We start from the raw sequence: 27,825 nt of genomic DNA, 5'->3' as shown, positions 1-27,825 counted from the left end.
GGGGAATAGATCGGCTTTGTCTTCAAGTTTAAAAGAGTATTGCTAATTAATTGAAAAGACAACAATGGAGAACTTATTAGAGAGGAACTCTTGTACTTAATGTATTTAATCTACTATGATAGCTGAACATTTCTGGTTGAGATTTTCTGTTAGACATTTGGCAGTACTGGCTTGGGAACAAAGCTGCAAAATATATTGGACTAGGAGACCACATACTCATTGAAACAGATCACTAAAGTGTCAGTAGAAATTCCCTTGGAATACTTAGATAGCATTTTACTTGAGTTTCTAGATATCACACTTAAAATTAACAAAACTTACTAATACATGCTACAAAATTCCCCTTCAAAAACACAAAAGTTAGTATTAATATATCCAGTAAAGTGGAGTGCAGAAGCATCATCCCACTGAATGTAATACTTAGGCTGAAAAGGACCAGACAGCTTCAGAAGCATCTGTTAGAATGCATGAAATCAGAACTCAACCAGGACAGCACAGGGCTGCTGTGATAGGGGTCAATGCATGAGGCACGTTTTCCCTAATGTCTGCACCTGCATTGTATTTTCCAGTTTCTAGAACGGGAAGCATCTAGGTAATCATTTCAGTTAACCCTGGCCTGCTTCAATTAGTCTGCGGTGCCTCCCAACAGATATTCCACTAAGTAGATGTACTCAGAGCAGTTCAGGTTCAAATTCACTGGGAATACGTTGACACTGCTAGTAGTGCACAGTTTGGATATGTTTATAGGCGAGAACAATGAAGTACTAAACTTCTACAGAATCTAAAGTATTTCTGATTTCCTCTGATCAGACCAGCTCTATATTTTCTCCCCCAGTGCTTAATGTCAGTGTGCAGTACAAATACAGCAGTTGTGGAAAGTAATCTTAACATTTCATAGATTGAGATTACAAATCAAAATCTTCAATAATCCGTCTGGACCTTCTGCTTTAAATCGGAAAATAATTAAGGCAACTTCAGCTTAAAGGTGTTGTGCGTGGCCCCATTTTAGAATCTCACCTGCCCATGTAAACAGATCTTTAGTCAAACACTCTCACGGCAAAGCCCTCACAACTCCTATGTCACAGCAGAACAACACCAACAAACACTTCTTTTATCAAAACACGGAAATATCAACTAGTAGGCAATGGAGTCAAATACCTGTTAAATACTGGGAGTTCATTATTGGGTAAGATTGAGGTAGATTTTCAGCAGAAAGCCTGAAATATTATTTCTGCTCCATGATATACCTTTCAAAATAAAATCAAAAGAAATGGTAATGGTCCTTTTCACATTTTTTGACATACAGACATTCATGGTGGGTAAAATAAAAAAAACAAATGGAACATTCATAAAGCAAAGTTGTGTAAGAACCTGGAGTGACTAAAAAATGACCCAGACTTTCTCCCCAAAGTGTTCTTTGGCTTCCTGCACATTTGTCCATCGTACAGATAAATTATGGCGAAACTGGATCAGGTTACTTAGATTGGAAATTGGTTGTTGGTGTTTTCACTGGTTGGCCTTGACGGCATTTGGCTTGGTCGAGGCAGTGCCAGCAGGTCATTGGTAGTGGAATGAGAAACAACCAACAGGGATTGGTCTTCCTCTGAGGTAGACAAGGCAGGAATGCTGGCAGTTTCTGCCTGGACAGATGATCCCAGGAAGACAGGTGTAGAAGAAAGGTGCGACATTTCCATCTCCTCTCTGGAATCATGGGAATATCTTCCCGAATCTCCAGTTTCATGGCTTCCATCACTATTGTGTGAATATTCTGTATCTCCCATGGCAGTAAACACAGATGGCAAGGTTGTGGGGGGAGCCAGCACTGGGCCACTCAATTCTTCACAGGTCAGCCCAGTCACACCAAACCCATTTCTTCTGACTGGCTGCAAGCAAAAGAATGGTAGTTTAATAAAGGCACACAGGTCTAGACAATTGCTCTGGTCTGAGTGAACACTGTATGAATCTACTCCACCACAAGCCAAAAGAATTCCGTTGGAAATCCAGGACCATATTGTTGGACTTTATCCAAAATCATTTAAAGAGGGGCAGTGAGTAAACTTTGGTAACTGTGCTTCCAATAAAAAAAATACAAGTGGTTGCTGATGGGGAATAATTAAATCACTTAGTGCCATCATTCGATGAGGGACTGTGACCAACTGTTTAAAACTACAAGTGCATGATTTATTAACATGTTGAGTTAATCAGGTCAAGCAGACGGCCCTCACTAAAGGTTACTGAATATAAAATTGATTCTAATTGATTAGTAAACCCAAGCCCAACAAATTCCAATCCAACTTCTGGCAGCAATAGCTCTAATTATAGAAACTCTACCGAACATTAGCCGATGAGAAGTTGTCACAGTTTATATCACACGGACATGCCAGCTCAACCAGTGGAGTTGGTGTTTAATCCTACTTCTATCTGACCTAATCTCACCCCATCAGCAAATCTACAGTCCCTTCAATGGCCATAACCACTTTAACATTCAAGTTCCAAATCATACCTGATTCTCCTTGGACGTGCTTGTTGATCTCTTTTTTGTTCCAAAAAATAAGCACTTTTTGGTCTTTTCTTTTCTGTGACCAGAGCCGCTAATAATCAAATCAGATCCACCCTGTTGGATACAAGAGCATTGGAATCATAAGGGTTACTCTCTGCTCAGAACTGCTGTGCAGAAGCTGTTCCAATTGCACTTTTCATTGCTGGTTTCAATTTTAATTCCTTTCAGCTCACTCAAGCCAAAGGACTTCTAGATTTTCACTATTAGAGCTCTGCAATTTGTATTAACAGTGTTCCCCTATCAAGATTAAAGCATTCTTTACATTACTTCTCCCCTTCTTAAATATAACTCATTTAATAAAAGTACTCCCAGATCACCTGACTCCAAATGGTGACTCCATAGTTGCTGTCTGTCCTAGGGAGTTCCTCCACCATTTTGTGTGTTGCCCCAGATTGTCTTTGTGTTTTCTTCAACTCAAGAAATTTATAGCTTAAGATTTCAGATTGCTTTTCAAAATTCTTTTTCCTGCTCTCCATTTCTAATGGGTTTTATTCTTTCCCTTTAGATGCTCAGTGCATCTCCAAGTCATTGATGTGTTCCAGGGTAGCTGCTCTCTTCAGAGAACGTTACAAGCAGGAAAGTCCCTGGTTAGCATAGGCTGAAGCAACAGGTAGTGGAGTGGAGAATTAGAGTTAGCTAATACACTACATGGTTGAAAACCCTTTTGGATGTCCTCAGAATGTGCAGACAATATTGAAACGTTCACAGTGTGAGGTGATGCATTTGGGGATGGGGTAGGACGTTTACAATGAATGGTACGGCCCTAGGGAATGTTGTACACCTTGTGTATAAGGGCAAGGATCCCCAAGGCATCTGCACAGGTAGACAGGAGTGGTGAAAAAGTCAGATGGGATTCTTGCCTACATTAGCCAGAGCACAGAATACAAGTGCAGGGAGGTCCTAGCCAGGCCACAGCTGAAACACTGTGTGCGTTTCTTCTCACCACACAACATTAAGGACATGGATTGCACTGGAGAGGGTGTAAAGATTTGCTAGGACAGGGGTTCCCAACCATTTTTATGCCATGGGCCAATACCATTAAGCGTGGGATCCATGGACCGCAGGTTGGGAACCCTGCTCCAGGATGTTGCCTGTCTGGAATGTTTCAGTTATGAGGAGAGACTGGACGGACTGGGTTGTCTTCCTTGGAGCAGAGAAAACTGAGGGGTACACGATACTGTGAAAGGCAAAGACAAGGAAAGCAGTAAATTTTACACCTTGGCAGAGGTTTAAGGTGAGTAAAATATTTTGAGGGTCCTGAGGAAGAACTTTTCCACCCAGAGGTTACGGCAAATTGGATCAGAGCGTCAGAGAAGCTGGGGGAGGCAGGTAGTCTCTCAATTCTTGAGCAGCAACTGATGAGCACTTCAATTGCCCAAAATGTAGAAGGCTGTGGACCAAGTGCTGCTGAACGGGGACGGTATAGAGAGGCACTTGATGGTCAGCATAGATACAGTGGGCTTGAATCTAAATCAGAATCAGGTTTATTATCACCAGCATGTGATGTGGAATTTGTTAACTTAGCAGCAGCAATTCCATGCAATACCTCCTGCCTGACGGTAGCAGTGAGAAAAGGGCATGCCCTGGGTGCTGAAGGCATTGTTACTGTGCTAAGATAGTAAATAACTTCACTGTTACCAGGCATAAGCCTTTTTTAAGAAAATGAAAGCAGGTAAAATATTAATAAGGTAATAATTACAACAAAAACAAAGTTACCTTGGTATCCAAGTAGACATTCTCAGCCATCATTGGCATCAAGGTTTCCATGTTTTCCCACGGTTCATCCTTGCTCTTGGCCAGATGGTTCCCACTGACAAGTGGCCTCGTCACATGTGCCAACTGAACACTTCCTGGTTGATCAGCCTTGACTCCATTGGATTTCCTGGATAAACAAAAGTTCACCATTTAAAGGAAACCTCGGCAACAATACTGGTAGTGCTGGTGCTGTAAAACCCCACTGTTAATCCATTGATGCCACTGCAAATTAGGCAATTCTAGTAAATGTTGTGTTTCACAAAATATGACATTTCAGTAAGAACTGTTCTCAGAAGCAATAATCTGGTTGTGGGCTGGGCTGGGGTGCGGGTGAAGATTTGCAGCACATTCAATACTTTGGTTAGTAGAATTTCTCGCACTGCCAACGATTAGATTCAAAATATTTAGAGCAGGTTTTAATATAAACCTTTGCCTATCATTAATGCTCTGTATTCTGTCCACATAATACCTTGCTTTGCTTCTATAAAGGAGGATAAGGATGCAGATGATAATACAAGTCAGGGCAATGCAGACTCCAACGATGATCCCAGTCATTGACTTTTGGTCCAGGTGGTAAAACACATCGGAGTTAGCTATGGTATAAAGGAAGTGATATTAGAACACAACAAAAGCATTAAAATCACTTCAGCTTTTGCTGTCACCTTATTAAAAGTTTCCATAATTACCTTATTAAAAGTTTCTACAATTGAACTTATTGCAGTGTGGTACATTTCTTATGTTCCTAATTCATCACGACACATTACAGACACAGACAATAGCATCAAAATAGATCAAATACTATTTTCATACACAAAATGGTGAATCTTTGAATGAATGCTATTCAAATAATAATATTATTTTTCACAAAGGCTTTTGTGCTGCCAGCCACAGTAATCTACTTTGTGTATGTGAACAGGCAGTTTGTTTTGAGTGAAAGTGAATACATGACAGGCTAATGTTGAAGCAGATGACACTGAGATAAAGTAGAAAATGCTGGGAACACTCATTGTTTATGTTTCAGATCATAGACGCTTCATCAAAAGTGGCAGTCTGCAACCCTCTTTTCACAGATGCTGACTGACCTGAGTGTTTCTAGCATTTTCTGGTTATATTTCAGATTTCCAGCATAGTCCATCTGCTGATTTTTGAATGATCAATATTTCTCTGGGTTTTCTCTCATTTTCCTCCCAGAGTGTCCCTGTCAGTTTCCATTTAGACAATTCCGGTATGTTCACCATCTCCATTCTTCAGAGTTAGATGGCCTGTATTATGTGGATCTTCGAAAGCAATAGCTGAAACTATTGCAGAGTGACATAATATTAGGCATAACTGTCCATTTGAAGTGGAATATTATTAAAGTAATTTTAGCCATGGTTTGATTTGCCTACTTTACCTTTTGCTGTAACTCTCATGATCAGCATTTCACTGACAACTATGTCCAGTTAATTTATCTGTAACAGATCTGGTAGGAAAGGTTTAGCGTACACTTTAATTTTACACTCAGGACCGTACCTTTGCCATCTGCACCATTGACAGAATCAGACCACTTTGCCCCTTGACTAAAATATACTGTCTCCGTAGCAGGGACCACCAGTTCTACAACATTTGAAAATGGCCCCTCTCCTACTTCATTTGATGCAGATATTTGAATGAGGTAGACACTTCCAGGAACAAGGTTCTCCAGCAAAGCCATAGTAATCGTTCCTAAAAAGAACCATAATAACAGTGAATCAAAGGCTAAAGATCTCTAAAAGCACAATGACTCTTTAGATCATAGGAATGAATATATCTAGCAGATCAACATGCACCTGGTACAGTGTTAGCACTCTGGTGTAAAGAAATGGATTGTGTGCGTGCGTGTGCGTGCGTGCGTGCGTGTGTGTGTTGGTCGACCAGGCCTGGCCCAGCTGGTTCCATACATTTTGTGCCTACAAGTAGCAAAACCCGGACAAGCAATATTCACACAAGGCAACAAACACCTTCAACAAGAGAGATCTTTCACTTCCCCATGATACTCAACAACGTGGCTGCCATTAACTTGACCATTCACCAGAAAATCTAATTGGACCAGAAGCATTCCATCCCAAAACCATTCTCATAATCTACAAAGAAGCCAGAAATGTTTAAGACCAATAGACCACAAGATCAAAAACAAGAATTAGGCCATTCGGCCCATCAAGTAAGCTCCACTATTTATTATGGCGATTTAATTTCCTTCTCAACCCCATTCCCCCGCCTTCTCTCCATAACCTTTGGCACCCTAACTATACAGAGGTTTGTCCAGTAGTTGCACCTCCTTTATTCCATAAAGGTTTGCAGTGAGAAGGGCAAACCATCTCAAACCAGTCTCCTGACCAGTGAAAGGAAAATGCTAGAATTGATTAGGAAGTGGCAACAGGACACTTAAAAGTTATGGAAAAGATCGAGGAGAGGGAACATGACAAATTTGAGAGTTTCTGTTCAGATTGCAGGAAAGATAAGAGTATTCTTCACTCATTTGTAAAGCAGAAGCACGCCATTCAACCTCTGTCATTCGATAAAATACAGCTAAACTCTTACCTCAACAACACCCTCAGCATTCACCCCATAGCCCTCGATTCCCTTTATATCAGAAAGAAAAGAAATCTCACTTGAAGACTCACTAACCTCTTAGGCAGAGAATTCCAAAGTTCACTGTCCTCTAGCTGAAGACAGTTTTATCATCTTTATTCATAGAACATAGAATAGTACAGCACAGTACAGGCTTTTTCAGCCCACAATGTTGTGCCAACCCTCAAACCCTGCCTCCCATATAAGCCCCCACCTTAAATTTCTCCATATACTTGTCTAGTAGTCTCTTAAATTTCACTAGTGTATCTGCCTCCACCACTGACTCAGGCAGTGCATTCCACGCACCAACCACTCTCTGAGTAAGAAACCTTGCTCTAATATCCCCCCTTCAACTTCCTATCCCTTACCTTAAAGCCATGTCCTCTTGTATTGAGCAGTGGTGCTCTGGGGAAGAGGCGCTGGCTATCCACTCTATCTACTCCTCTTATTATCTTGTAGACCTCTATCATGTCTCCTCTCATCCTCCTTCTCTCCAAAGAGTAAAGCCCTAGCTCCCTTAATCTCTGATCATAATGCATACTCTCTAAACCAGGCAGCATCCTGGTAAATCTCCTCTGTACGCTTTCCAGTGCTTCCACATCCTTCCTATAGTGAGGTGACCAGAACTGGACACAGTACTCCAAGTGTGGCCTAACCAGAGTTTTATAGAGCTGCATCATTACATCGCGACTCTTAAACTCTATCCCTCGACTTATGAAAGCTAACGCCCCATAAGCTTTCTTAACTACCCTATCCACCTGTGAGGCAACTTTCAGGGATCTGTGGACATGTACCCCGAGATCCCTCTGCTCCTCCACACTACCAAGTATCCTGCCATTTACTTTGTACTCTGCCTTGGAGTTTGTCCTTCCAAAGTGTAGCACCTCACACTTCTCCGGGTTGAACTCCATCTGCCACTTCTCAGCCCACTTCTGCATCCTATCAATGTCTCTCTGCAATCTTTGACAATCCTCTACACTATCCCATGCCACCACCAACCTTTGTGTTGTCTGCAAACTTGCCAACCCACCCTTCTACCCCCACATCCAGTTCGTTAATAAAAATCACGAAAAGTAGAGGTCCCAGAACAGATACTTGTGGGACACCACTAGTCACAATCCTCCAATCTGAATGTACTCCCTCCACCACCACCCTCTGCCTTCTGCAGGCAAGTCAATTCTGAATCCACCTGGCCAAACTTCCCTGGATCCCATGCCTTCTAACTTTCTGAATAAGCCTACCGTGTGGAACCTTGTCAAATGCCTTACTAAAATCCATATAGATCACATCCACTGCACTACCCTCATCTATATGCCTGGTCACCTCCTCAAAGAACTCTATCAGGCTTGTTAGACATGATCTGCCCTTCACAAAGCCATGCTGACTGTCCCTGATCAGACCATGATTCTCTAAATGCCTATAGATCCTATCTCTAAGAATCTTTTCCAACAGCTTTCCCACCACAGACGTAAGGCTCACTGGTCTATAATTACCCAGACTATCCCTACTACCTTTTTTGAACAAGGGAACAACATTCGCGTCCCTCCAATCCTCCAGTACCATTCCCGTGGACAACGAGGCATAAGGATCCTAGCCAGAGGCTCAGCAATCTCTCCCCTCGCCTCGTGGAGCAGCCTGGGGAATATTCCTTCAGGCCCCGGGGACTTATCTGTCCTAATGTATTTTAACAACTCCAACGCCTCCTCTCCCTTAATATCAACATGCTCCAGAACATCATCCTCACTCATATTGTCCTCACCATCATCAAGATCCCTCTCATTGGTGAATACCGAAGAGAAGTATTCATTGAGGACCTCGCTCACTTCCACAGCCTCCAGGCACATCTTCCCACCTTTAACTCTAATCGGTCCTACCTTCACTCCTGTCATCCTTTTTTTCTTCACATAATTGAAGAATGCCTTAGGGTTTTCCGTTACCCTACTCGCCAAGGCCTTCTCATGCCCCTTTCTTGCTCTTCTCAGCCCCTTCTTAAGCTCCTTTCTCGCTTCCCTATATTCCTCAATAGACCCATCTGATCCTTGCTTCCTAAACCTCATGTATGCTGCCTTCTTCCACCTGACTAGATTTTCCACCTCACTTGTCACCCATGGTTCCTTCACCCTACCATTCTTTATCTTCCTCACTGGGACAAATTTATCCCTTACATCCTGCAACAGATCCCTAAACATCGACCACATGTCCATAGAACATTTCCCCGCAAAAACATCATCCCAATTCACACCCGCAAGTTCTAGCCTTATAGCCTCATAATTTGCCTTTCCCCAATTAAAAATTTTCCTGTCCTCTTTGATTCTATCCTTTTCCATGATAATTATAAGGGCCAGGGAGCGGTGGTCACTGTCCCCCAGATGCTCACCCACTGAGAGATCTGTGACCTGACCCAGTTCATTACCTAGTACTAGACCTAGTATGGCATTCCCCCTGGTCGGCCTGTCCACATACTGTGACAGGAATCCATCCTGGACACACTTATCAAATTCTGCCCCATCTAAACCAGGGGTCCCCAACCTTTGTTGCGCTGCGGACCGGTTTAATATTGACAATATTCTTGCGGACCGGCCGACCCGGGGGGGGGGGGGCTGCCAATGGACAAGACTAGCAGTCAAAGTAAGACTACAATGACCATGAAGCCTTGCGTGGGCACCAGTGCGCATGCGTGACCTGTCCATGCGTGTACCTGCCGATATTATTCTCTACAAAGCGTTTTTGGCGATTCTGTTCAGGGGGGTGTTCATCACGACCGAAATATTGGTAATATGGGGCTAATACACTCAATTTCGTTTCTAAAAGGGTTTATCTAACGAATTTAATATTAAATACACAGCGCATATTTTCCTCGCAAGAATATAGTGATAAGTCAATAATCAGGGGAGGACAGGGGAGCTTGAAGTATGTGTTGAAAGAACTTCCGGGAGAAGTGGTAGAGGCAGGTTCAATATTATCACTTAAAGAAAAATTGGATAGGTATATGGACAGGAAAGGAATGGAGGGGTATGGGCTGAGTGCAGGTCGGTGGGACTAGGTGAGAGTAGCTTTCGGCACGGACTAGAAGGGCCGAGATCGTCTATTTCCATGCTGTAATTGTTATATGGTTATATAAGTCACTTATAATAGCATAACATTTTAAGTAACGTTTGGATATTAAACACACAGCGAATATTTTCCCCGTATGAACATATAAAATCATATAAATTGCAACAGACCAATATCCCTGAATCAGTGGGAGCCCTGGGCTTGTTTCCCTGCAGCAAGACGGTCCCATCGAGGGGTGATGGGAGACAGCGATACTCGAAGGAGGTTCCTTATGTCCAGTCTATTTAGTTTTCGTCGCATTCATTGCAGAGATATGTTGGAAATGGAAGCAACATTTTCAGTTCTTTCGTGGCTATCTCAGGATATTTAGCCTTGACTTTGATCCGGAATGCCAGCAGAGATGTTATGTCAAACATACTTTTCAGCCCGCCGTCATTTGCAAGCTCGAGGAGTTGATCTTCTTCCCGCGCTGACATGGATGACGTGCGGGTAATGAGCTCACGTGCGTTCAAGCTCAACAGTGGGCGTGACAGGGAATGAGGAAAGGTGCAGCTGACTCATATCGCCAAATCATATCGTTTCCTCGCGGCCCGGTAGCAAATGCTCTGTGGCCCAGTACCGGTCCGCGGCCCAGCGGTTGGGGACCGCTGATCTAAACCCTTGGAACTAATCAGGTGCCAATCAATATTAGGGAAGTTAAAGTCACCCATGATAACAACCCTGTTATTTTTGCACCTTTCCAAAATCTGCCTCCCAATCTGCTCCTCTGTATCTCTGCTGCTACCAGGGGGCCTATAGAACACCCTCAGTAGAGTAACTGCTCCCTTCCTGTTCCTGATTTCCACCCATATTGACTCAAAAGAGGATCCTGCTCCATTACCCAAAAGGCTACAAAAGGGTTGACCTCTAATTTTGAGACAATGGACCTAAATCTAGAGACTCTGGGCAACCCAGCCAAGGGAAACATCAAACCCTGTAAGACCTTTGTGTACATCTGTGAGAAGATGATATATGATGATCATCATTCTAAACTGAATTGAAAACAGGTCTTGACCTCTCCTCACGTGACGAAGCCTTCCATGGTAAGGGAGCCAATGTTTCACCCCTATCCCCATGTAAACATTTCCTCCAACACTAGAACAGTACAATTACAATACTTATCATCTACAATCTGCAGCACAGCCACTTGCTAGATCTTCTTTAATAGTACCTCCTAATTTCACAATCTCTGCCAGCAAAGGTCAACAGTTGCATGGGAGTATTCCTGAGTCACAGCACCCCAATTTGGAAATTTGCCATCATTCCTTCAACATCAATTGTCCAGTCCTGGCTCTCAGCCCAGCTGCTCAGTGAATGTATTGTCATCAATTTGCAATCTGTATCCCCTTCCATGGGCCGGCTGGTGGTGCAGTGGCATCAACACTGGACTTCAAGGCAGACGGTCCCAAGTTCAAAGCCAGCTGGGTCCCAATCTGAGCAGCAGCAGTATCTGCATGGAAGGCAGGCCTGCAAATCTACTTCCGCATCCTGCCACGAAAACCTCATGGAGCCTATGGTCGATGAGGTCACCAAGAGTCGGACTCGAATTAACAACTGAACAACAAATCCCTACCACCATCTCATAAGCAACAATTGTAGAAGCAGTGTCAGCATATGCCAAGATTATTAAAATATATATGACAGTCAAGGTCTACCTATTAGATACATTTGACACATCCAAACAGTTCTGATAACAATATAGATCTATTTTTCCGATCTATTAAATGCAACAACATTGACAACAAAAATAAATATTTCTAGTTTCAATTACAGGCCAGATGGGACTAAGTAAGCTGAATACAACTCTCAACACCCGAATAAGACACAAAGTCAGGGTATATTACCAAACAAGTAAAGCCAACATTCAAATAACTGTTTCATCTAGAGTTACCCTTGGTTTACTGCTTGAGGTGCAATAAAACCAGGTTTGTGACCTTTTCAAATCAGGCATTTCATCCACACTACACATTGTAAATATCAATTAAATTGTATTATGATAAACACAACTTCAATTATAAGGCTTGTCAAATGAAGAGTGTTTGATGGCCGGGGCCTGCATTCACTGGAATTTAGAAGAATGAGGGGTGACCTCATTGAAACCTATCGAATGGTGAAAGGCCTTGATAGAGTGGATGTGGAGAGAATATTTCCTATGGTGGGAGTGTCTAAGACCAGAGGACAGAACCTCAGAATAGAGGGACGTCCTTTTAGAATGGAGATGAGGAGGAGTTTCTTTAGGCAGAGAGTGGTGAGTCTGTGGATTTTGCTGCCACAGGCAGCTGTGGAGGCCAAGTCTTTATGTATATTTAAGGCAGAGGTTAACACCTCGATTAGACAGGGCATGAAGGGATATGGGGAGGGGGCAGGAGATTGAGGCGGAGAGGAAAAATGGATCAGCCATGATGAAATGGTGGAGCAGACTCGATGGGCCAAATAACCTGATTCTGCTCCTGTGTCATATGGTCTTATGGTCTAACACAAGAAAATATGCTCAAGGCTCATAGTGCACAAAGGGTAAGAGATTACTAGCTCTTCTTTCAGTTAGTCCTGACGAAGGGTCTCGGCCCGAAACGTCAACTGTACCGCTTCCTAGAGATGCTGCCTGGCCTGCTGCGTTCACCAGCAACTTTTATGTGTGTTGCTTGAAATTCCAGCATCTGTAGATTTCCTGGTGTTTGTGTCATTCATAATTATCACGAGTTCAATGCATGAGTGAATCTAGTTCATTCATGATCATCAGTTTAATGTCTGAGTGAACCTAGTTCATCTATACTCATCAGGCCACCAGTGTAATCATTCAGTGTTCACATGGATATTACTTCACAAAATATTGTAGGAAGCAAGATTCATGAAGGTCTTCTGTCCTGAATCCATTTTAGCTGTTATTTTTACATAATTTTCAACTTCACCATTTTTCTGGATACTATAGTCAAGGAGGGTTGCAACTCCCAGATTTAAACCTGAAAAGATATACAGACATCACGCATGCTGAGCAAAGCTCACCTTCCCTGTGGAGCACTTGCCAGTCGCCTGCGATCCAGGCCTTCCTGGAAGCATACAGGATGGTGTAACGAGTGACAGCCATTTGCGTGTCTTCTGGGGGCTTCCAAGAAACCAGAGCAGTTCCTTCTTCTATCAAAGTGGCTTTGACTCCTGACGGTGGCTTGGTTGGAGCTGCAAAAGAAATTAATAGAAGTTACAAGCAACAGATACAGTGACTGGCCAACACTGGAGAAATTAACACTTCTGAGACAGGAAAGACCACAGATGTTGGAATCTAGAGCAACGCATAATCTTCTGGAGGAACTCAGTGGATCGAGCAGCATGATGTCTCCACAGAGTCCTTCATGATGTTATCACAAGAGTGATTAGGCCTGCACAAGATTTAGCACTTTTGAAGAGTTTTAACATTTCATGCTCACTAGTTTCCAAAAAAAAAAATCCACCCATTTTTGTTTTGAATGCAAACAATGACAACCTCTAGCCCTCTAGGATGGAGAATTTCAATGATTTTCTGGGTGAGCATTTCTCAATGCAGACCATGATTTTTGAGACTCTATCCCCCAATTCTGAACAGTAACCAGCAGAAACTTCTTCCTCTCATCTACTCTGCTGAGTCCTTTAACTATTTTCTATGCCTCAGTGAGATCACCTCTTCATTCTTCTAAACTAGAGAACAGAGGCCTAGCTAGCTCAATATATCTTCACATATTCCATGAAAGAGTCTGATGAGTCTTCACAGCATTCCCTCTACAAAATAACTTCTTTTTTTAGGTTAGAGTTAGTGTCACAGTAGCATTACAAATGCACAGATATAAATATTAGAAGAGCAGTAGAAAGAATAACAAAAATCTTACCACAGTCTAACAGGAGGGATTATCACTTCCCCGGCTATAGGCTGACTCATTATAAAGCCTAATGGCCGAGGGTAAGAATGACCTCATATAGCGCTCTTTGGGGCAGCGCAGTTGTCTTAATCTATTACTAAAAGTGCTCTGTTCAGCCGAGGGAGCATGCAGAGGGTGAGAAACATTGTCCAAAAATATCAGGATTTTCCGTAGGTCCTTTCTTTGACCACAGCCTCCAGTGTGTCCAGTTTGACTCCTATAACAGAACCAGCCTTTCTATTCAGTTTATTGAGCCTGTTGGCATCACCTGTACTGATATCATTGTCCCAAAACACCACCGCATAGAAGATTGTACAGTTGACACCAGACTGGTGGAACATGCAAAGGGCTGGCCTGCATGCTCCAAAGGACCTCAGTCTCCTCAGGAAGTAGAGGCGACTCTGGCCCTTCTTGTACACAGCCTCTGTGTTGGTGCTCCATTCAAGTCTGTCATCCCGGTGCTCCCCCAGGTACTCGTAGGTCCTCACCACATCCACATCCTCACCATCAATAGTAACAGGGAGCAATGTAGGCTTAGTCTTCCAAAAGCCCATCACCATCCCCCGCTTTGTCTTATCAAGCTTTACTGTCCAATCTAGTTTAATGCAATATATTTCTATCCCAGTTTACCCTGCAATTAACCATGTCCTTCAGATAGAACTCAACTCCCTTAGGAATGACCCATTGTTAACAAAATACTTCAAATGTGAACAATATAAAACACTACTATAAAATCATACTACTTCATGGAGTCTCTTCAGTCATGGATTATGCCAAAAACAAGAAACAAAAGGCTTAAATTCAGGTAAATATTTATTTCTTAAATAAGTGCCAGTTGTTTTTTTTTAAAGAAACAGGCCCTGGGATGTGAATAGTCTGACATAGACCTTACCTTCGGGCAATGTCAACTGATAAACCACTGGGCTCCAGGGGCTGGACAGCTGGTCAGCATGAAGACGCACTGCAAACTCATACTTGGTGAAGGGCTGTAGACCACTCACAAGCATGTGTGTTTCAGACCTGTAAAATAACAGGAATTATCAGAAGCAAAACCTACTGAGGACTGATTTCATAGCTGAGCAATGTGCACTGCATATTTGTAACAGCATCAACTAAAATGTATTAGCTTGTTCCTTTCTAGTTGCATGTTAGGTAAATATTAAATAATTTGGTCCAGTGTAGTCTGGGTCTGTTCTTGGACCAGGGAGCCATCCAACTACTTTGCCCAAGTAAAAACAAAAGCACCAATCTGATAATTACAGATTATGATAACTGATGACAAAATTTTGTATTCAGCTCTGAAAGAAATTTTCTCAAAAGTGGAAACCCCTGGAAAAAGCAAAAATAACCCAATCATGACTGCATTGAAACCATTAGCTCCTGATATAAATTTATAACATTTTCAAAGTGTTTGCTGGTTAAGTTTATTTTCAAGCATCCTGCAGTATGTTCCTAGTTACACTGACAATGATCAATGCAGGTTGAAATTTACTCTGGCCTACGGTAACTACCCTGTGTTTTACACAAAGTGCCAGGGACGCGCTGCCAACAGAAGTGATGGGAACAGATATATTAGCAACATTTAAGAGGCACCTAGGAAGGCACATGAACTGGCAGCAAACAGTGGGATATGGACCACGTGCAGACAAATAGGACGAGTTTGAATTGGCAACATGTCATCACAGACATTGCAGGTTGATGGGCCTGTTCTTCTGCCATACTGTTCTATGTTCTATAAACAAATGGAGATAACATTCAATCTAGATCAATATCTAAATACTTTGGGCAACAATCAGCTCTACCACAGGTTTACCAATATGATATGACGCTGACCCAAGCCACTTCAGTCAGGATAGTACAAGGGTGAGGGAAAAGGAGACCAAGTTGCAATACAGCAGAATAGTTTGGAATTGTTAAACAAAACATGGTTTAGTGCCACATATCATGAAAATCTTATGTACAGGTTTATAGTGCTGCTCCGTTAAACCTGTTTAGTTAAAAGCTCCAGCCTGGCTGCAGCTCCCACTGCCTAAATTTCAAAGTGTAAACGAGTATCTGATCGCAGCTCTTTTGAATGAGAAATTTGTTTCATGTTGCCAGACAACAGCAGATACCAGGAAGAAAGATACCAGGATTTTTGCTATCTGACACCCTATTTACCTTGAGATTAGCTTAGAAAGACTCACGACGATGTATTGGTCTGACCACAGCAGACGTAAATACTCACAAGGTGTAACAAGTGGACATATTAGCAAAGATCAGAGTCAACTGGAAAGAAATCCAAGCTGCGCTGCACTTTGATTTGCCAATGTAAATATTAAATGGTTCTGTGAAAAGGTTTCACTTCAAGTACAGAGATACAGTTTAAATCTGAAGGTCACTGAGATGCAAAAAGTGCATATTTTCCACCATACAAAAGAACTGACAAACAAAAGAAGCAATCTTGCAACTGCTAACAAAGTCCTACAAATTAATAAATACTTTAGAGAGAGAGAAGTCAACTTACGTTTGAAGATACATGACAAGAGATGCATTCTGCAGCCCCACAGGGTTACAGCGGACAGTATAGTTGATCACTGGTGCTGCAGTAAAGGCTGGCTTCCCCCATCGTAATGAGATAGAAGATGAACTGTTGGCTTTTGCATACAAGTGGTGAGGAGGGGGTGGAGGAGGCACCATGCGATCCCGAACAGCTGGTCAATAAGAACACACATTATTCATTGTTATTAAGTTTTAAAGAGCAACAATGTTGTGAAATAAAAAATCATGTTTGAATTTTTATTTGAAGGCAGATATCACAAAGATATGTATTGCCTAGGTTTTTAATCACAATGGTAAAAGGAAGGATTTAGGATGGTTACCAGCTGCATGCGAATTCAGTAGTTAGGGAGAAGACACTTTAAAAAGTGTGCAAAACCACCAAAATAACCTGAACAAAACTGATCTTCAAAGCTTCTGAAGATGAATCACGTACATTTTTGTCAGCATGTTGATTATTCCCTTTACAGGCTTGTTGAACTCCAAGGATATATACCCAAGGTCTGCAGTAGAAGCAACTTATTTAGATACCGCGTTGGAGAATTGAAAAAGACAGGGAACAATTTGAGACAATTCTAGTATTTTATCAGCTAACTGACCGCAGTTCGATCCAATTTACCGAATGACCCAATGTACAGACTGAGCATTCTATACAAATCCAACTCTCAGCTCTTTGGCCCATCATGCCTGTACCAACTACGGTACCAGCCTAAACTGAACCCACATACCTGCGCAAGATACATCTACCTGCTCATGTCTGTCATAATGCCCCAAACATTTCCATCACATCTGCTTCCACCACCCCACAGCAGCACATTCCACACATAAGACCATAAGACAAAGGAGCAGAAGTCAGCCATTCGGCCCATCGAGTCCGCTCCACCATTTTATCACGAGCTGATCCATTCTCCCATTTAGCCCCACTTCCCTGCCTTCTCACCATAACCTTCAACGCCCTGGCTACTCGGATACCTATATCACATCTATCACTGTCTTGTAAATCTACTTTAAACTTTCCTTCTCTCACTTAAATCTATGTCCTATAGTAATTGACACTCCCATTCTGGGGGGGGAGACCATCTACTTTACCTATGCCTCCCATGCCCTTACATATGTTCTTCCTGATCTTCCCAAAGCCTCTTACAGAGAGAATAATCTAGTGTGCCTGAACTGTTGTTATACCTATTGCTCTCTCATCCATCCTGGTGAATCTCTTATCAGTCTTTCAGTGTGCAACACACTGAACACACAACAACACACTGTTGTTTCAGAACAACACACTTTACTGCAAACGTGGCCTAAATGAAGTTTTATACAGCTGCAGCACGACTTTCCAACTCTTAGACTCAATGCCCAAACTGCAAAATAAAGGCAAGTACACCATACACCACCTTTACCAGCCCAGCTACTCGTCTTCCCACCTTAATGGCACTCAGATTCCTCTCTACATTGATACATTTCGCAGCCCTGCTACAAATCGACCTTCACTAATCTGACTACCTGTAATCCGGTTCTTTCGATAATCCGGCACTGATTATGCTTAATGTGATCCTTCTGTAATTCAGCATTTTCACTAATCCGGCACTCCTCAGGTCCCAATGGTGCCGGATTAGTGAAGGTCGACTTGTATTTATTGTACATTTCATCTGAATATTTGTCCCCAAAGTACAACACCTCACAATTCTCTGGATTAAATTCCATCCGCCATTTCTCTGCCCAAACTTCTAACTGGTCAATGTTCTGCTGTAATTTTTTAGAATCTTCTCAAATACCCACAACTCCAGCAATTTTTGTGTTGTCTGCAAACTTACTAATTAATCAGCCTACTTACACTTTCACCCAAACCACTGTTCACGAACAGAGTTCCTGGCATAGGCCCCTGGGGAACACCACAGGTCACAGACCTCCAGTTAAAAATAAAACCACTCCATGGCTAAGCCCATTTGGAATCAAGTCTCCATGGATTCCTCGTCTTAATCTTCTGAATGCACCCATAAATTGAGTACTTCACTAACGTGCATTCCTTAACATTCACAGCATTCATTTGGAATTTTGCAATAAGCTTCACTTCTTGGAGGATAACTGTTCCTAATTTTCCTTATCATGTACACTATGTTAATAAAATTCCAATAATCTAAACTTCTAGGAACTTTGATGTTAGACTAGTAATTCTCTGGACCAATGCATGTTACTCCTATTAAACATAAAACAACCTTTTCTACCTCATTTTTTCTACAAGCAATTTTACACAGTAACACAATACATTCTCCTGTGAACTCTAGATGCAAACCTACCTCTGCTCCTGACCTCAACTCCAGCAGATCCAGATCCCTCTCCTCACCACCCTCTGGAATCACACCTCTAATGGGTGAGACAGGTGCTAAACAATCAGATACCGGATTATCAGCCTTTTACGGTACTTGTTTGCCTTTATCTGCTGTGCACAATCTTGACAGTGAGAAAATCATTTATAAGACCTGTAAGAAACTATGATCTCAATCCCAGTCAACCTCTAATGATTTATGGGAACCCATGACTGTGAAATTTCTGATGCTGCAGTTGTTTCTGACAGGATGCCTTAGTTTTTTAAAAATAGCCACATCATCTATTACTATTTATTGTTTGTTATATTAGCTAAAGATTTAGGAGTGGAGGTAGTATTCTAGGAAGATTTACTTAAATTATAAAGTCTCAGATGGAGAAGCTGATTTTCTCCAGTTATCAGTAAGAACTGAACATTATCAGTCACTTACACACACATCCAGGGGTGCTCACAGTCTGATCTGCCTGGTAACCTTCACCCATGTAATTGTATGCCAGTAAGCGCATGTGGTACTTCCTTCGAGGGTCTAAATTGAGGGAAATAATAACATAAAACACTGAATATCCAAATAGCAATGACATTTGTGATACTGAAACTGTTTCCACACTTTCACAGATGAAAAATGGTCTACCATTTAAATTGCAAACTGTTTTACTCAAATATATACTAAACCAAGGCAAATGTGAAGCATTTACTAACAAATGTCTTCTTTGAAAAATAAGACGGAATTTGTAATAATTTGAACAAATCTCCCTGAACACAGGGGGACCCTGAACACAAGCAAGGTTGCAAATAAAATCCCAAATTCAATAACATTCAGTAATGTCCTCCAAACATCTGCAGCCAGTTACTTTCCCCTTTGTCTGAGACTTTATTGCAAATCTAATTGGTTGTGATTCTGCTACCGAATCGTAATTCAGTATGCAATTTTCCTAATCAAGTCAGCTTTAGGAGCTGTGTACTAATTTTGTTATAGTTACAGTGGACACTTTCCAATCAACTTTTGCCTTTCCCAACATTTTCCAATAGCAGAATGGATCTAATTCACAGTCAGCAAGAGTACCACGATTCCTGAAATATTTTAAGCTGACACAAAAAAATCCCAAGAAAAGTACAATTTATCAAGCAACACACATAAAAGTTGCCGGTGAACGCAGCAGACCAGGCAGCACCTCTAGGAAGAGGTACAGTCAACGTTTCGGGCCGAGACCCCTCCTCAGGACTAACTGAAAGACGAGCTAGTAAGAGATTTGAAAGTGGGAGGGGGAGGAGGAGATCTGAAATGATAGGAGAAAACAGGAGGGAGAGGGATGGAGCCAAGAGCTGGACAGTTGATTGGCAAAAGGGATATGAGAGGATCATGGGACAGAAGGCCTAGGGAGAAAGAAAATGGGGAGGGGGGAAAAACCCAGAGGATGGGCAAGGGGTATAGTGAGGGGGACAGAGGGAGAAAAAGGAGAGAGAGAAAAAGAATGCGTGTATATAAATAAATAACAGATGGGATACGAGGGGGAGGTGGGGCGTTAGCAGAAGTTTGAGAAGTCAGTATCCATGCCATCAGGTTGGAGGCTACCCAGACGGAATATAAGGTGTTGTTCCTCCAACCTGAGTGTGACTTCATCTTTACAGTAGAGGAGGCTGTGGATAAACGTATCAGAATGGGAATGGGATACGGAATTAAAATGTGTGGCCACTGGGAGATCCTGCTTTCTCTGGCGGACAGAGCATAGGTGTTCAGCGAAACGATCTCCCAGTCTGCGTTGGGTCCCGCCAATATATAGAAGGCCACATCGGGAGTACCGGACGCAGTATATCACCCCAGCCGACTCACAGGTGATGTGTCGCCTCACCTGGAAGGACTGTCTGGGGCCCAATTTATCAAGAACAATTTTAAAACCAATGCCTGCTAATCTTTCTAAAAGAAAGCACCAATTATTAACACTTGGTTAAATATGTAACCAAAAAACCCCTCCTCATAAACACCTGGTGAAATCACAGGTCACTTCTTTCAAAGGAGCTCGCACTGTCCGAGGGCTTCTAGCAGCCTCACTGTTGAGGGAGCTGGTGCATCAGATGCAGCTTTACTTTTCAAATAAACCTTCTATTTAAACTTGCTCAATATTATCAAGCCCTGTACTTCTTGGCATCATCCCAAGGAATTAGACATCCCAAGTTAGAATTAACTGCCATTGAAAAGTTCAATCAGACCCAATGTTAACCCAGCCCCGATCTGTATTTTCCAACACATCGACCATGTGGAACCTTCTACATATTCATCTTCCTTTGCAACCCAAAATAAAACTTGTGATCTAGTCAACTATATGTAGTGTCACCTCAATGTTATATGGCCAACCAAATTTCAGTTATTTTTTGGCCTTTTCTTCATGAATTTTAGTACAATATATGGAATTCTGTTCTATAATGATGGGCCAGCTCTTTATACAAGATTATAAAAATCCACCTAGCTGGTTAGCTCTCTTAACATCTTGTCTGCTTTCTCGATGTTTACTAGTTAGATTTAGTCATCTAACTGCAAGAACAACTGATTCTGCATCATTATGATTAATTCCATTCCGATCATCCCAACACTGAACGTGGTTTTTTTTTTGCATTAATGTAGTTCGACTTGCCAATTTCAGATAAAAACTGGAAACTGGGGGCTTTGTTACTATATGGATACTACATAGATACCATATAGGCTTTGTTACCACCAGCTAAGGTTGTGCGGTCTTTCCAGGTGCGAGATGGTTCCCAAGTTGGAAAAGTATTGCCTCTGTGCACACTGCACGAGAAATGACTGGATGATGGTATGGACATTGTGCAAATCATGCCACAACATAGTTGCACAAGACCCTGAAATATACTGTTGCAGTTTAAACCTGAAGGCTAAGGCTTCCTTCAGTACCAATCAAAGGACCCAGCCCTATCCGGGCCTTTGCAGGCACTCTATGTCCGTTCCCCTCCAGATCGGGCTTTCAACTAGGAACATCCCTAACCACAACCACACAGCCCACTCCTCACAACTTCACTGTCAACATCCTCACCAATCCCACCATTATTTGCATGACCTCCTCAAAACAAAGCCTGCTATCTCCCCCCCCTCCCATACGAGTGGCAAGCTCTCTATACATCCAATTTGTGCTCCCAGTCAAATTATTCAACCTTGTTTTTAAAAAGAAAATGTGGACACAGAGGGTCTCGGCCTGAAACGTTGACTGTACCTCTTCTTAGAGATGTTGCCTGGCCTGCTGCGTTCACCAGCAACTTTGATGTGTGTTGACAGAATTGGATACTGCATTTGGAATGCACAAAGTCTGTCTATAAATCACCAGCCACACTAAAGCCTGCCTGTTCAACATGACATGTCCACTTCAGCACCGCGCCCATTATAATTTGCTGATAGGACACAGGCTATTTATTGTAGCAAGCAGAGGCAGTATTTTTGGGGTTGGTGGAATCCATTTGCCTCTAGAAGTATTTGGTCAGATGCTTCTGCAAGTAATCCTTCTCTGAGCTTAATACACTTTTGAGAGATTCTTGGATTTTGAAGAAAGTCAGCCTTCTGTTTTCAGATAACAAAGCCAAATGCTATTCACAGTAACCAACATCAAATTAACAAACTGTGCTTAGCCTCTACATACTTGTCTATAACTTACAGTACCATGCTTCCAGAAAAAAAGTACAAAATAAACCAGAGTAAAAGACTGCAGTGACCGGTTTAACAAAACAACTTATTTACATGGGACCCCTACTGACCCGCTGAATACCAGAGGATGACCACACTAACCATTTATCATACTGTCAAAGAGTTTAAAATGTCTGCTGGCCTGCTGAGTGGTTACCCTGAATCGGTCATCATTCCATTAAATGGAGACAAGTGAAGGTCTAATGTCAACATAGAATTGCCCCTCCTCAGTGAGATATTGCTTAAAGCAATAGTTTACACAATACAATTTAACACAGGAGGTCTCTTTGTAAGTGCAAATAATTCACTCGATAGCATAAGAAGTTTAGGATTTTCTTATCCAAAACTGAAAAGCAACATTATTTGGATTTTAAGTGCCTTCACACTCCCACATGAATGAAATCTGTATGAACTTAAGCCAATACAATATCCATTTTAAAAAACTCAAAATGGAGAGACCACAAAAAAGTCAATCTCATTTACCAAACATGATTGGTAAAAGCCACTTTGACAATCCTGCACGTCAGAAGAGAATGGGATAAATTTATGCTTTGGTTGGAGGAGGTGGTGGTGAAGAGAGAATTATTTGTATTATTTGTGTAACTGATTTATAATTCGTTACAGGCTTAAACTTTTTGTTTACATTACAGTTGGCAAATATTGTTTACAGGTTATTAATGGCCATTATTATATATCTGGATATATATGTATAATAAAAAAGATTAAACCAGTAATGGATTATAACAAGAGAATAAACAAAGGGAACTTTTTCCATGGGAATACCCATGCATGAACATTTTCCAGCAGAGGTCACTAGCGAGTAACCAGGAGCACAATTCTTGAATGTTTCTGCTCCCTAGCCACGGGCACTGAGGATAATTGTAGTCAGGCAACCATCCCACCCCCCACCCCCCCATACGACCACTCCATTCTCATTCAAGATAAGCCAATAGTAGTACAGTCTGTTTGGCTCAGCCCATCCCACTGCAGAAACTTTAGTTTGAATTCTATCATACACTTACCAGTAATCGAATAAAGAACTTGTGGTTATCAGAATGAAAAGCAGGATTAACTTGCAATCAATTATAAACTAATTTCTGAAGCTATCTGACCTTATAACTTGCCCACCCCATGAAGGATTTCAGCTACAATTTTTACAAGTGAACAAGGTGTGAATTATTAATAAACATTTCCACTGTGCAAGGAGAGAAAAGCCAGTGAGCTGCTAACTGTTTCAGTAGGACAAAACTCTTACTTTACACATAGAATCAAAATGTCTTAAAGAGGGCAAATGTTAGTAAAATCTTAAAGTTCGTGCCTCCAGACTCCCTTTAGTGAAAAGATTAAATAATTATACTGACAAATTATAAATTCTTTAATGCAAAGTACTTGTACTTAGCTTTAAGGTAAATAAAAGGGTTAATGGTTTGTGAAGTGATTGGTAGTGCACCATTGAAGAAAGCAACAGAACATTCAATTTACTGAGATTAAAAAAAATACCAAACCAACATTAAGCAATTTTCATTCTACGCTTCAACAAAAGTACCAGATTTCTTACTTTAACATCCCCCAGATACAGTAACAAAAGAATGTAAAATTGAAAAGAAATTAAAAAATAAAATCAAAATCAGATAAAGCAAGTGATTTCCACCCAGGGTGCTGGAGCTCCTATTTCACAGCACTTTTCTGCTGCTGCTGCTAATGGATCATCTAAAACAAAAGCACATCTTCTGCAGTTTTAATGGTTTTTTGGTAACCAGATAACTTGCAGGAGGCTTAGTTGCAGAACACTTGTAATGCGTTTAAATAATCCCCATAAAAGTCGAGAGCTACCACTTATCAGGAGATCCACTGCAGATCATTATTTATTGTGTACCATTTAAAAGTGGGAAAAAAATCTGCATATTAAAATAAGAACCTTGACTGGAGAACCACAGAATTAAGCATTGCCCCATTAGTGTCTCCACCATCACTGAACTGACCATTGTTATCTCTTTCTTGCTGGAGGTGATTTGACCTTTTGTTTTATTTAAACGCTCAATGGAATGAACATTACTTGACACGATCTCAACTGCTCCAATAGCTTTTTTTAAAAAAAATAAGCACCAAGTAACCAGTGGAATATGTACAGTGTTTCAGCATGAAAGGCAGGTTAGAAAAACTCTAAATGAAGGTGAAAAATATGCAGTTTGACATTTACTTTTCATGTCACAGATCATCTTTAATGATAAACAGTTTCATTCTTTCAGTTTGAGGACAGACTTTGAAATGAAATAAATTTGAGAGGTGATAACAGCCTTATTGGAATTTATACTCCGGGATAGTTTTACTTTTTGCCTGAATCTTTGAAGCATGAACACAGAGGGATTCAAATAGCAATTATTAGAACAAAGTTGGTTCAGATACAGATGCCACATGCTAACAAAGAAGAGTGCAGCCAAAATAAGACAGAGGCTCAAAGTTACGAGGGAGTCGTTTCAAGCAGCAGGAATAACAAACAACGGACAAATGTGGATGGTTTAGTGCACTAGTTGGACTTTGTCACAATACTTGTTCCCTATAGAAAATATTCTGCAGAAAAACATCTTTAACCATATTCACTTGGCTGTAAATACAAGACAACTAGGTCTCTCAAGCCTGTTCCAGCATTTAATGTTATGGTAGCTGATCTTTACTGGCATCAGCCCTTCCCCGTGCCAGTTCCTCACATTCCTACATTCCTCCCTCTATCACATACTTAATCGCCCCCATTTTAAATAGTTCCAACGATCCAGCTTTCACCACCTGCCAGGGCAGAGAGTTCCAGAGATTCACCTACCTCTGAGAAGAAATTTCTACATTCCTCAGAATTAAATGACCAACCCTTATCCAGTAAACGCAAAATACTCTGCAGATGCTGGGGTCAAAGCAACACTCACAACACGCTGGAGGAACTCAGCAGGTCGGGCAGCATCCGTGGAAACGATCAGTCAACGTTTTGGGCCAGAACCCTTCATCAGGACTGAAGAGGGAAGGTGCAGAGGCCCTATCCAGTATTGTTCGAGACTGTCCCACTGATGAAGTCATCTCACCATCTACTCTGTCAAACTCCTTTAGGAAGTTATATGTTTGAATAAGGCCAGCTGTCATTCTTCTGAACTCCCTGAATGCAGACCCCAACTATTTACTCTCGTAGAGAAAGAATCCTCTGAACCCAGCAATTCCCCTGGTGCATCTCCTTTATAGTGCCTTTAATGTTACTATATCCATTTAGGAAAGGGGACCAAAACCACGTGTAATATTCCAGGTGGGGCCTCACCAACACCCTGTACAATTGCAACCCCTTTGCAATGAAGGCCAAAATGCAGTTTTTTTTCTCCCCCTTGGACCTGCTTGCAAAACTTGTGCTTCATTCATGGTCAGCACAAAATGTCCTTTGGGTCTTGTGGTAAAATAGATCTTGTGGGATGGGTTTCTCACCATTTGGCAGACGAGGCCTCCTCATAAGCACCAGAACCTTGTCTGGCTGGCAGTGCAAGGGGTTCTCTCCATCAGATCCTTCCAACGGAGAGTCTCATTCCTTGCCCTCAGGATGGCTGAAACAAGACAACCATCCACCTCTTTGTTGAACTGTATAGTTACGAAGTGGTCTAGGAAAGAATGCAAGTGCCCTTGCCTATTCCAAGCAGCTGTGTTATAGGCCACTCTGGTCTGTGGGCTGTTCCCCAGGGACACATACCAAGACCGAGACCAAATGCTGATGGAAGATCATTAGCTGGGAAAGAACTACAAGCTAAGGTCTTGCCTCAGCTCTACTGAGGGGCTGTGCCCTGTGTAACAACCTTCAGATATCTGAAGGGTGTTTTGTTCAGAGGCCCCGAGCAGCATTAGTGCTTTGTATGTAGAATTTATGAACGGGTCAACACTTCGAATCTACAAACATGTAAAGAAAGCTTTACACTGTTTTCTATTTCCTTAGTATAATTTTTATGAATAATATATTTTTAAATAAAAGTGCAGTGGTTTATTACTGGAGTGAGCCCACTGCACAATTCAGAAAACTTACAATTTTGTAGAAGTATTCATAAAAATTTTTGGACCTAAAACATTAATTCTTTCTCTCTCCACAAATGCTGCCCAGCCTGCTGAGCATTTCCGACATTTTCAGTTTTATACTCAAATTATAATTTGTCCTTACCCCTCAGTTCCTGAGGGACAACTATACCGAAGACACAGTTATGGATTGGCCATCAATCTGACTCTTCACCCAAGCAATAAATATTCCCCCACTAACAGGCAGAATACCAAGTGAACATTGCTGGTAGTGTGCCAGCACTGGCAATTGCTTGGAGCTCTGGAGCTATTAATTTTCTCCTCAGTTTTGCCCCGAGGTACAAAGGGTGATTGAATTGGAGCCAACTCTCTCAGGATAGAGTGGCAGCAAACTGCACCTCATCACAATTTATGTTCCTAACCAGACATCCAAAAAGCCATTGGAAAAATACATCTACACTCCAAAAAGTTGGCAATGCCATTTTAAAAAAGGAGGGAGTAAATGCCATAAACAAATTACCATTAGTTAACATGAATGAGCTATAGTTGCTTAAAAGTTATTTTTTTTGGGGGCACAAGTTACAAAGATTGAACAACTGCCTTTGTTATGTTAGTAAAAACATTATCTATTTTAAGGCGTTAATCAATAATAAGGCAGTTGGCCTGTCAGATCAAACCCCTGCAAGATCCAGCATCTGGTTAACAACATAATAAACCCCATCAGAACTTTGCCACTGTTAGTGCGAACACTACAATTCCTTACTCAGAGCAAGACAATCACCAGCATATCTACATGCTCAGTCTATACAGCGAAAGCATGTGCAATAGATACACCAATTAGGTGTGTAATGAAAGCACCATTTAATCAAATCACCATCTGAGGGTTTTTGCCCATTATTTCTACCTACTGAATCACAAATTGTTAATTATGTAATATTTCTTTTAACTTGGCCAAATGGACAAACCATTTGAGGAAAAACACTTTGTTTTCTTTCTTTAAAATAAAGAACTTGTTAATGTGGATTCTTAGAGACAATACCAGACTGTGCAGGGTGATCTTGTAATGAAATAGAAGGTTCTAGAAATGCAGAACAGATATGCTTGCCTCTTCACTCCTGAGACATTGTTGGACAAGCTGAATCTCTCAAACTAATGAGACAATGTCTCAAAGGATTTTTGAAGAGCCTTTAATATTTTCATGCATGTCACCGTTCGTAAGGCACAATCTTACACATGAAACAAATCATCCAGATACAATCTAAAATATCAGTGTAGCAGGGCAAAATTTAATTGATGGTACATTTTGTAAGAGAAGCCTTGGGGACTACTAACATTTAAAAACAACTTGAATAAATTCAGACAA

The 27,825-nt window shown here is 41.5% G+C and overlaps 1 protein-coding gene across 1 annotated transcript in view; it reads right to left on the bottom strand.

Moving 5' to 3' along the window:
• Window positions 1–1,346: 1,346 nt before the first annotated feature.
• The window catches only part of LOC140209487 (protogenin-like), a 159,102-nt gene continuing 132,623 nt past the window's right edge, over window positions 1,347–27,825 (bottom strand). The window contains exons 12-20 of the mRNA XM_072277734.1: window positions 19,176–19,271; window positions 16,391–16,577; window positions 14,777–14,904; window positions 13,001–13,171; window positions 5,828–6,019; window positions 4,785–4,908; window positions 4,277–4,442; window positions 2,504–2,614; window positions 1,347–1,883 (exon numbers count right to left, since the gene is read on the bottom strand). Coding sequence (XP_072133835.1) covers window positions 1,479–1,883; window positions 2,504–2,614; window positions 4,277–4,442; window positions 4,785–4,908; window positions 5,828–6,019; window positions 13,001–13,171; window positions 14,777–14,904; window positions 16,391–16,577; window positions 19,176–19,271 — 1,580 coding nt within the window. The 3' untranslated portion in view covers window positions 1,347–1,478. The remainder of the gene's footprint in view (window positions 1,884–2,503; window positions 2,615–4,276; window positions 4,443–4,784; window positions 4,909–5,827; window positions 6,020–13,000; window positions 13,172–14,776; window positions 14,905–16,390; window positions 16,578–19,175; window positions 19,272–27,825) is intronic.

The sequence above is a fragment of the Mobula birostris genome, chromosome 14 (assembly GCF_030028105.1).
Source record: "Mobula birostris isolate sMobBir1 chromosome 14, sMobBir1.hap1, whole genome shotgun sequence".
In the NCBI taxonomy this organism is placed as follows: Eukaryota; Metazoa; Chordata; class Chondrichthyes; order Myliobatiformes; family Myliobatidae; genus Mobula; species Mobula birostris.
This window is presented reverse-complemented; position numbering and strand designations above follow the sequence as displayed.